The sequence below is a fragment of the Halyomorpha halys genome, unplaced genomic scaffold, assembly GCF_000696795.3.
Source record: "Halyomorpha halys isolate HHAL.00 unplaced genomic scaffold, Hhal_1.1 Scaffold111.1, whole genome shotgun sequence".
NCBI classification, from domain to species: Eukaryota; Metazoa; Arthropoda; class Insecta; order Hemiptera; family Pentatomidae; genus Halyomorpha; species Halyomorpha halys.
Window position 1 is genome coordinate 150,488 of NW_027109684.1, and position 12,192 is coordinate 162,679.

The window sequence follows — 12,192 nt, forward strand, 5'->3', positions numbered from 1 at the left end:
GGCTTGGCGGTTGTCGCAGAAGAGCGTCCATATCCGTCTCCTGGCTGCCGCTCTCTCTTCCTTCGTCACCCCTCCTCCTAACTCTGTCTTCAACCCCGGACTCCCTCAACCTGTGTCTCTACCGTCCGGCTCTCTCCCAGACTCTGTCCGCCTCGACTCTCTCCTCTACTCTGACTGTGTCCAAAACCTCTTTTTCCTCCCTTTTTGTTAATTTTCTCCCCTCTCCTTCTGACTCCTCCTTTTGATTTCTGTCCTCTGATTGGTTCCTCTATTTTCAGAGGGGGTGAGAAGCTCCAATGACCTTCGACGAAAGTCGGTCTTTTTTCCTACCTTTCATCTTTAAAAGTTTCTTCTGGCTTCTGGCGGCTTACTTTATTTTTCCCGAGGTTTGTAGAGAGGCCCCGTGTGAGATAAGGGGTGTTTATTTGTTATCAATTACGGCGGCTATTTCTCTGTACTTTCTAATATCTAAACTGGCCACGTGCAAGATAAGGGCTGTTTGTTTGTTTAACTCTGCCTACACGGTTGACCGTGTCCCAGAGGGTGCATACCCTCTGTTATCTATATATCTTTGTACATTTCTTTAGATCTGTTGCCGACGGATTTTTGCCTAGGTCCGGCGGTATCTTTGGGATGCCGACAAAAGAAATTATTTTAAGTTACAAAAACTCCAGCTGGTGCCTCTCATACATATCAGAGCACACTCTGTAAACTGGTAGAACGAATGGTTATAGCGCGTCTACAACAATATCTCGAGCCAAAAAAACTTCTTTCAGACAGACACGGGTTTCAGGAAGACGAGAAACACGGTTGAGGAGGTCATCAGATTCTCTCAGGAAGTGAACACTTGCACTGTTTATTGACTTCCAAGCTGCTTTCGACTGCGTATGGAGGAAAAAACTTATTACTTAGTTGAAAGGTTTCGTGGATTCGATCTTTCCTGGGACAGAGATTTATTAAGATCCGCTTTGGTGTCCAGTTATCGGCAAACCAAACAAGGTGTACCACAGGGCTCAGTCCTAAGTCCTTATTTATTCAACATAATGATTAATGATTGGGTTGAGAGGATAATGATTAATCACCCTGGGATTCAAGCACTTCTTTTTGCGGATGACCTGGCTATCTGGAGAACAAGTTCTAGTATGGGTGGTCTGGAAGAAACTCTAAATAAAGTCATGAACACGCTACACCACTGAGTGAAAGAAAATGGAATGACAGTTAATCCACGAAAAACTGTGTCTCAAGTGTTAAGACTTAGTACAAAAAAACATGAGGTTCATTTATACTTTAAAGGCGAAGAACTGATAAAGCAAGTTATTTAGGGATCACACTGGACTCTAAGCTGACCTGGCTAAAACAAATCCATAAAGCAACTCAGAAAAAACAATCAAAACTGAAGCTGATGAAAAGGGTAACAGGGACTAAATGGGGAGCATCCCAATACGTACTCAGTACGGCCTACGAATCTTACGTACGGCCTAATCTGGAGTATGGAGCTGAACTTTTAATAACCTCCTCCAAAGCAGCGTTAGAAAAGTTAGACAAAGTTCAAAATCAAGCCTTACGTATAATCACTGGTGGTGAATCAGTGGACTCCCATTACAGCTGAGGAAATGCTTCACCAGATAGACCTACCAACTGATGAAAGACAGAATATAAGCATCTCCTACATGCCAAAGCACGGTTCCGCTGAAGTCTACGGGCGACTCAAACTGCCATGTGGTCGTATCAAGAAAGATTGCCCTGAACTCGAGCTTAGAGCTACTGCAATAAAAACAATTTATGAGCTATACCCCATAGAGCAATGGCTACACATTTATACCGGTCTGCGTCCGGTATTAACAAGGGAGCTGGAGCAGGTGTATACTGGATCAACTTCCAATTGTCATTTCCCGTTGGAGCTGGATGTGATAATTATGATGCAGAAATGCAGGCTATCTGCTTTGCGATGGAAGCCACTATTCAATGCAATGACAACACGGTAATCTTCAGCGACTCCCAAGCTGTAATACAAAAAATAACAACACCAGGTGCCGCAGAGTCACCCACGGAAGAAAAGTGCAGAAACATGGCTGCTATCATGAAGAAAAGAGGAAGGGCTATAGCTCTGCAGTGGATACCAGGCCATGTTGGCATAGATGGTAATGAGCAAGCTGACAAGTTGGCTAAACTTGGTTGTGTATATTTTGTTCTATCGTAGTAAAAATAATAAATCTTACTTAAATGACTATTTGGTATTAATAATTATAAATTCCTACCTGAATAGCATAAATATCACCTCCATGGAGTTTGAAGTCTGGTCGATAGCCATTGTAGTGCGATGCCATTACGTCTGACAGTGAATATGAATGAACCAGCCCGAGCGCATGGCCAAACTCATGCGCTGCTACTTGAAATAGGTTAAATCCTATCAATAAAATAAAAACCTTATTAATTGCCATGTTAAATTAGTAAAAAATATTTAAACAAGGAAATTTATAAATAATACTTTAATTAACAAAATGTCAGTGTATTCATTCAAATTATACTAATAATACCAACAAAAAATTACGTTCTATGTGATATGACGAAATATAAAGCTAATATAATATAATGAAATATAAAATATAAATATATATAAAAGTTAATGATAAGGAATTTGTCGACCGTAGATTTAAATAGGAGATATTTGTAGGGTAGGAAAGAGATAGGGAAAGGATTCAATTATTAAAGAACACGTGCTAATAAGTGAAGCATATTTTTGAATTGTGTATTTACACGCTAAATAATTGTTAGTGTGTTTTCATCACTGAACGCTCCCAGCAATAAGTTAATTTGCAAAACTACTTGTAGACAAAACTCACCACTGTAGCTGTTGAAAGTCCAATTTTCGGTGTCATCAAAATGTACGTAGCTAACGCCTCTGAAAGGTGAAGTTGCATGAGCGAGGATGTTACCGGGTCCATCAAATGGAGTGGCATCATGGTGATATCCCCACACAAAACTGATCTCAATATTTACTGGACCTGTGTACACATTTTATTGTTTAAGTAAATCAAATTTTATCCATTTGAGTCTCAAAACATTTTTCTTCCTTTATAAGTCCGACGTTCCGGCCAATTCGGCCATCATCAAGGATAATTTTAGAACCAAATCATATAAAAAACAACTTTATACAGGAAATTCTGTCTAGGGCATTTATATCAGTCCACAAATTACCCTAATTCGTCAATTAAAATTATTTGTCAGTCAACCGTCTTTGTTAAAATTTATCACAACCCATTTGTATCATAAACGCATAGATGCACCCCTTAGGCATTTATCACTAAAGCGCATATTATACTCATTCATATTGGGCACACAGTCGATGAAAAGAGGTGATCGCAAATAGTCCCAGGGCAAAATAACATACAAAAATCTAAAAAAATGAACAGTTATGTTTCCGACAGCAGTAAAGAGGTAATTAGAGCTAGAAAAGTCAGAAGCATTATTTTTTTTTTAAACTTTATTTAATTGATATATATTACAATCTCTCACTCTATTGTGGGCAATAGTTAAGACTGATGAATGATCACATTCATACTAAAATAAAATAAAAAAAGAATGATAATAAATAAATGAAGGAAATAAAAAAAAAAAATACATAAAAATAAATAAACTTCATCAAAGAAAGCTCGCAGATGCTTATTAGTATATCATAAAAAAAAGAAAAGATATATTTTATCAATGTGTTAATTTCTATGTGTATTATGCCTTGAACATTCCAAATATTTTCATGTTGTGGAAAATAATTAGATTCCATTCCTCTAGTTATTATAAATCCAAAATGGAGTAAAAATTTATGAAATATTGCTTTTATATTTCATATTTTGAAACATTTTCAGTTAAATACAATAAAAAAAACTTTGGTAATTAGAACGAATTTATCACTTTTCTCTTTGATGCATATGGCTTTAAATAAGGGGAAGATGAATTATCAGATAAACAAAATTGTCCTAATTATAATGAAAATATATATATTTTGATAAATGAGGTATCAAAAGATGAATCCCAGTTTTTATTATTAAATCCTAAATACAAGTATAAGAACCTTGTGGGCTTTACAGGCTTGCTGCTGTAGAGATGCCAGTATCGCCCAAGAGTCTGAAAAGAATAGTTTTCACTTTTGTGTGCATGAAGGGCTTAATATCCGTTTGTCCTTCATGTATCAAACTTATGTCCACCACTTATTAGGTGGGTATTACAGGCGACTTGACTGGGCTTATGTGTGTCCAGAATGGGAAGAGTAACCGCCTACATTTATTAATATGATATTAATACCTTCTACAACTTTTTTTTTATGATTGGAATCTTGTTAAAATTTAATTTAAATTTTTACTTGGTAACAATATAATGTTCATTGTGGAGTCCATATTTTGAACCCGTGGTCTTAATACGGCCTATCGATAATGGTTTGGGTAACACCCGAAATTCCTCCTAAAGTGTCTCCTTAATTGATTTCCTTATTTAATTTTGAAAGTAGATGTATTACTCAAGCCGTAGTCTAAATATGAAGCCGGTTACAGTTGCTCAAATCTTAGGTAGGCTATACTTGGGCGACCTACTTTATACCATTTTATATTAATTTTCTTATAAGTCATTTATTTAGGGCCTGATTGGGAATAGAACTATATTGTAAAAAAAAACAAAAAAACCTTCTGATATTAATCATCTAAAATATAAGTACGATGCTATTTAAATTTTTTTTTTTAAACATTTCTCTGTTTTAAATCAGGTATAACCTTTGCTGTTAATTTATTTGATTTCAATAAAACATTCAGATTAAATTATTAATTCAAGTTTTGTATACCAGTGAAAAATGTATGCCAACATACCAGAACTCATTTGTGTGAATGTGAGGGGTGTGACATCAGACCACAAGTTGAAGGCCTTCTTCAATGCCAACTCAGTTAAATTTCTGTAAAGGCGGCTGGGATATTTGAAGATCCGGTATGTGAGATCTTTGGTTGTCCAAAAGTTACCTGAACAATTTTAAACTCGTCAATAACTAGGCTATTTTCTACTCTAAAGGATATTAGAAAAACAAACCTCACTTCATTTTATTCTTATAATATAGATACAATGACTAGTAATAAAATTATGATTAATAAATATTTTATGTACTTTTTTAACTTCTAAAACTTATGATAACTTAAAACACTAAGAAGCAAGTATAGCCAAAAGTTTGCCTTAAACAAAATTTTATAAATTTTCTATTGCATTTGTGCAGTCGTAGTATTGTCAAAACCTGCATATTATTTTAAGCATCATAAATTCATCGGATTTGAAATAACAAATAGAAAAAAGAAATATAAAATACAGTACACGCTAAGATTTTTCCATCTCTTCATTTTTACAGTATTTTGTATTTTTTCTTTTTATCTGTTATTATTTCCGTTTTCATTTATTGCCTATAAACTTTTATTATTCTTATATAATTTGTACGTTTCATTGAACATCTTTTTAATTTTCCATTTACTTTGTTCACTTACGTACCTAAGTAAAAACAACAATAATTATTTAAAAGGCCAAAAAAATTACTTCAATGGGAATTAAAAGAACATTGCACTGATACTAGTATTTCATGTAACCAGTGAAAGAGTAAATTATGTTGCTGATTAAATAAATACCTCGATTTGCATACCGCTTGCTTCTTGTTTCAGTTCTGAATCCTTTGTCTTCCACCCCACATCTAGGCAAACTCTGAGTACGTTGCATTTCATCATCCAATTCTCCTGGAAAATAAATAATGCTTATTGCGAACCGTAACCAAATATTAAAAATCAAAGAATTTAGGAATATAAGAAGCAGACCCTTATTTTCACTCCCTGCATCTATCTATAACAACCATTTAATATCCCTAAATTGTAAAATGTATTTTAAACTTATACCTCACAAACAATTATCACTGCGAGAGACCATTCATATAGGAAAACATTTATCTGGTACCTCCCAAACCTGGCAAACCACACTGGAGGACTTATAAGCTGTGAAATTGAAAACAAATCACATAATTTTTCTAAATGTAAAACCGCCTAAACGTGCCAATAATTTTTTTTTAAATATATTTATAACTGTACATTATAATACATTTAGTAAATTTGATCTCAGTTACAATGGAATGGACAGGCATGTAGAGAACTAAACACTGGTAGCACTCTAATGACATTTTTACACTAGCAGGTCTCGTGCCCATTTCCTTTTTAGGCGCCTCGGAAGATTGTCAGGAATAGAAAAAGAAGCAAGGCTAGAAACAAGAGGGTTTTGGTAGTCAGGGAGATGGAAGGATTGATATCTGGTTCGGGCTAGATCAGTTACATAGGGAACATTAAGGTCTTTATGGATGATTTTATTTGTGACAAAGTAAGTAATGATGATTTTGGTTTGTAAGGATTGGATACAAGAGGTATTCAAAGGATAAGTGGAGCCACAAAGCTCAACTCGGTATGTCCAGATAGGCCTTATTATTGTCATGTAGATCAGTCTTTTGTAATGGATTGTAAGTTTGGACTGTTTGTCTAGTAAATGTTGTAATAGTCGGAATCGACGAGAAGTTTTCTGTGTTTTCAGTCTTGTATGAGGATTCCATGTCAGTCGTTTGTCCAGCTTTAGTCCTAAGTAACGGATCTGTTCAACAGGAATAAGTGGGGTATTATTAAAAGATACTATAGGGCAAGACGAAGGTTTACGACGAAGGGTAAATGTGATTTGGTGGGATTTATAGGAATTTATTTTAATCCTCCAGTTTTGGCACCATTCTTCAAGGGTGGTGATGTGGGATTGAAGGGATTGGGATACACTGGAAGGATCATTATTCACTGACAATAGGCATATGTCATCGGCATACGTGGTGAGAATAGTGTTAGGATGGGTTGGGATGTGAGCTGTAAAAACTGTATAAAGGTTAGGGCCAGGGATACTATCCTGAGGTACACCAGCAGACTGAGGAAACAGGGATGAATAAGCGCTGTTGTGATTTACTTGAAATAACCTGTCTGAGAGATAAGAACGGATGATGAGATAATATGTAGGGGGTAGGAATTTACGGATCTTGTATAGCAGTCCTGGGTGCCAGACTCGATCAAAATAGCCAAACTTAATGTTCGATATCAATAAATCTCCCCGAGCTAAGAAATAGGTTTAAACTATTAATTTAAAATATTTTATTTACTTGGATACGTTTTTATGCTGAACTTAAACCTTAAATAATAAGCTTCAAGAAATCTTCCCATCTACGATTTGATCGACCCATAGGAAGCTTACCTGTCTAACAACATTAGTAAAGGAAACTATAGAGCAGTCCGCAGGTTTACGACGAGGGGTAAAGGTGATTTGATGGGATTTGTTGAGACTTATTTTAGTCCTCCAATTACGACACCATTCTTCGAGGGCTATGATAATGGATTGGAGAGTTTGGAATTCAATTAAAGGGTCACTATTAACTGTGAGTACACATATGTCATCGGCATACGTGATGAGAATAGTGTTAGGATTGGTTGGGGATGTCAGCTGTATAGACGGTGGGACCGAGGATACTATCTTGAGGAACACCAGCGGACTGTGAATAGAGAGATGAATAGGGACCATTGTGGTTTACTTGGAATAATCTATACATAAGAAATTACCGGATGATGAGAAAGTTTAACCTTATGCCTCACAAATATCTATCACTTTTGTGAGAAACCTTTCATATAGGAAAACATTTATCTGCTACCTCCCAAAACCGGTAAACCACACTTATGGACTGAATAAGCAGTCGAATTAAAAAAAACATAATTTTTCTAAATGTAAAACCGCCTATACCTGTCAATACTATTAATGGGTCACTTAATTAGGGGGGAATTTGGAGGTCGAGCGAGATTTGGACTAAATCACACCCTTCCACAACCGTTGGTCTAGTAATAGTTCTTACTTAGAAAGTTATGCATCTCTGACCTTCATGGGTAGCAGCAGTTATAATATGAATTATGGTTTGTTAGGATAAAATACCGCCCATAGCTCAGTGGTTAAGACACAGTCTTACCAATTTGATGTCTATTGGCGGTGCCGGTTCGAATCCAGCCTGAGACGTTGACTTTTTTCATTGAGTGGCGGTCCCACAAAATGAAGAACTTTGACCCCCAACCATGGTTAGGCAGTATAGGACTCCAATGGGAGTCTTGGCCGAAAAAAAATAAAATAAAATAACTATTATCTTTAATTTGATGTCAACATGTGTCTATACATGAAAATGCTTTTATGTCTGTCCCTGCTACCCTTGCCTGGCGAGCCTTGTCTAAACTCGTGTTGGAACGAACATTTAGGAACGGCTTCAATGAACTTCTGTACTCACCTCTTACATTAGTTCCTGAGTAAGACTGAAATTCCTTTATGGTTTCAGTTGAGGTCTCCTGAGGCTGAAGCTGTCCGAATGAAGGGTTCCTCGCTGCTTGTTTTAGGTAGCCGATCCGCGAGAGGTACATCTGCGAAGAAATCATAAGTTATATAACATGTAATATATCTTAAATATCTAGGAATATAAATATCAATAATTATTGTAATCTTCACAGAACTCAAGCTGTTCCTATCCCAGATGTATTCTTCTGACAAGCAAATAAAATAATTATTTTTATTAAGTTTTCTAAGTTGTCCTTATTTCTTTTAAACCCCACTGATTATAATATTTTTTTAATAAATGTCAAGGGAATTGATTAAATAAATCGTGTTTACTTCATTCTCATCCAAGAACAACATATTAAATATCTGCATTTCGCTTTTTCTTTTTTTTTTTGTTTATCAATTTCTTCAACTCTATTTTTACGGTATATAATTTAATGAAAGATAGAGGCATTATGCCAGTATTTGATGTTTTCTTATGTTTGACATCAATTCCGAAAGGGTATAAAATTCAGAATAATTTCCTTTTCTGTGATTTTTATTTTGTTTCTAGGTAATTGAATAAAAAACATTATAATGTCATAAATTTTATTATCATTTTCTCAAAATTTAAGAAAGAAGGATATTTTATGTCATATGGCTTACAGGAGTTTGAAAAGGTTCTAAAAGCTAACACAATTTTTATTTCTATGAGAATGGTTTCCTTTTATGTTTTTATTATTTTTTTTTGTAAGGGATTTAATTACCTAATAAAATTTAATAACGAAATCCTACAAATAAAGTCGAAGCAACGAAATCGGTTCATATTTAATTTATTCTTTTTTTTTAATGTTTTATGTTAGTGATTTGATATTTTTCCTACAGGATAGATATATAGTTGAATTTATATAGTTAAAGCAATTGCATTTTATTACTTCAGATTTTAATACTGTAGATTTCAGAAAAATTGTTAAATATTGAACTTATTTTTTCAGCAATTTTAGATTTTATCACTATTTAAGCCGACAATAGTCAATAGTATTTTGAGAACCTAAAAAATTAATTTCATGCTCATTATTTGCATGTTTGTAATATAATTATAAAAGCCAAGTTTTATGTGTTAATGATTATACAATTTAAACATTTTTTCGATTAGTCACATAAGGATCCGAATTGCGTATAATATGTCCTCTGTGGCCGCGGTGCTTCTTTGCCGGCAGAAAAAAAAGGAACAGAATTCGTTTTGAAGATTTTTTTTGGTGTAATTTCTATTATTAATATAACTTTTTATTATATCTTTAGACGGTTTCTTGCTTAGTAATTTATCACTCATATTATTATTGACTGGATATGATCGATTTTTTTATCCCACAAATACATTATTTACGTTTCAGGGATTGTGGTTATTTTATCAGGCTATAATTCTTTATTTTATTAACATTTAATTCATCTGTTATTTTTTAAACTACATTTATCGTTATTGGATTTAGGATTATTGCAATAAAATAATTGAGCAATCAATTAATTAACTTCATATTGAGAGGGCTTAATATGATCATAAACTTAAAAAGAAACTGCGAAGAAATGATAAGCCGGTGGTGAATGAGTTTAAAAAGAATCAATAAACCCAACTCTTAAGTTTGTGAGCATTCTAATTGATGAAGGAAAAGTTTAAATTTATGAATGAGAAATACGCCAGACAATGCGTAATGTTTTTTTGTTTTTTCTAAGTAACGTGTCTATTCAGTGTAAGGAAACTGATTAATGAATGGTAGACAATGTTTCCTCACTGTATTGTTTTATCATTATCATCATATATCGTTATATCATCACGCACGTGATTCATTCAACTACTCATCCATTCATAATTTTGAATGAATAAGTTGATCTATTTTATATCATAGCAAATGCAATTATATTATTAAAACCTTATTTTTTTTAAAAAAGTATATTGGTCGAATCCTGATCTTTAAAAAAATTGGCAATCAAGTAAATCTGCTAATTTGAAAATGCCTCTTTCCCAAAGTTTCCCAAAAAAAATATTTTTCTATTTTCAAATGAGTATCAATTTCATCACAAATGACCTAAAGAATTTTAATCAATTTGAGTTCAATATCAAATGGAATATGATTCTGTGAAGGGCCGCCCATAGCTCAGTGGTTAAGACACAGTCTTACCAATTTGATGTCTATTGGCGGTGCCGGTTCGAATCCGGCCTAGGATGTCGACTTTTTTCATTGCGTGGCGGTCCCACAAAATGAAGAACTTTGACTCCCAACCATGGATGGCTAGGCAGTATAGGACTCCAATGGGAGTCTTGGCCGGAAAAAAAAAAAAAAAAAAAAAAATGATTCTGTGAATATATTTGCATTAAAACCATAAAAATATTAATTAATTGTTTTCCTTAACTAAATAAAAATATATTGCATCGATTTAAATGTTGTTGTTAGAATATTAAATGCTGACTAAGCAATTATCTCTACCAACATTCCAGTTGAGAGGGCTTTAGAAATATTTAATCATTTAGTAATCATGGTTATCTTCTTCATTTTTTTAATGTCAGACAATGCACTTAAAAATTATTTATAACAATAATCCTACAGAAATAAACATAACTAGATTCCCTTGTTAAAAGAGAATTTCTATAGTTAACTTGTGTTAAAACAAACAGCTTTTTTTTTTGGTACCAATGTTATATAAATTGAAAACTTTATGTTAATTATAACTTTATATTAATTATAACTTTATATTAATCATAACTTTATGTTAATTATAACTTTATATTAATTATTACTGTATATTAATCATAACTTGCTAACTTTAATTACGTTGCTGGATTCAGTGATCCTGACGGAGATCTCAGGTGTTCCTAGGAATTAAATAAAATTTTGGATAGGACTAGAAATTTATTCCACACCTAAGTAACTTTATTCCGAATTCGTCACTCGTTGTGGATTTCAGATAAACTGTCAGTTAGTGTACTGGTGATACTCCGAGTCAGGGAAGTTTTCTTCGGTATTTCATCAAATAAATCAAAATATCCACTATCTTTTAGCCAATTACATCAATTAAGTGATTATACGTAATTAAAAAAACAACCATAGTCCTGGAACCTAAATTATAAGAATCCATAATGTAATCTTTTTTATTAGCTTAATAAATAATGATGAAACATACTACTTTGTAAGGCGATTGTAAAAATTTATCATTTAATTAATTTTAAGATTCACTTGATTCTCATCAATCTTAATTCGAAATAATATAAAAACGTACCATGGATTAGTTGATAATGTTATTAGAAAAAAATACTGACAATTATTTAGTACTACAGTTTACGGGAAATATGTTTACCCTTCAAATGTAAATATCTGATTTTGTTAGGTTTCCTTTGACAAAGTTTCGAATTGTATAATATATTGCATATTAGAGATCTTGGCGTGAATTCTATAATATAAAGTAAAAATGAGCTTGCATAACTATAAGAGGATAGAGGACGTGATGGCCCAGCAAGTTGGGCCCAGGCCTTAGAGTTACAGTTCAGTCTACATTTATTTTATGGATTTCTTAACTATTGTCATTTCTACCCTGAAAACTGATAAGTCTTCCGTGGATTGCTTGCGCTAAAAAAGAAAGATATGTTGTCGAAGAAAATTAATTAATTAAATTTTTAAATTTGAAGGACATTATAATACATTTCCAAGAACTAAATGATCAAATAACTTAACAAACCCTTTACATATGAAGTTACTGGTTATTATTTAATTTTTCTTAAACTAAAGAGATCTATCTGTATTTGAAATAAACGTTCACTAGACTAAT

At 33.4% G+C, this 12,192-nt stretch overlaps 1 protein-coding gene across 1 annotated transcript in view; it reads right to left on the reverse strand.

Annotated features, from left to right (window-relative positions):
• Positions 1-8,480, reverse strand: part of LOC106677880 (matrix metalloproteinase-19-like) — a 14,636-nt gene extending 6,156 nt beyond the window's left edge. The window contains exons 1-5 of the mRNA XM_067047826.1: positions 8,351-8,480; positions 5,649-5,753; positions 4,854-5,000; positions 2,844-3,005; positions 2,259-2,407 (exon numbers count right to left, since the gene is read on the reverse strand). Coding sequence (XP_066903927.1) covers positions 2,259-2,407; positions 2,844-3,005; positions 4,854-5,000; positions 5,649-5,753; positions 8,351-8,480 — 693 coding nt within the window. The remainder of the gene's footprint in view (positions 1-2,258; positions 2,408-2,843; positions 3,006-4,853; positions 5,001-5,648; positions 5,754-8,350) is intronic.
• Between the last annotated feature and the right edge of the window lie 3,712 nt (positions 8,481-12,192).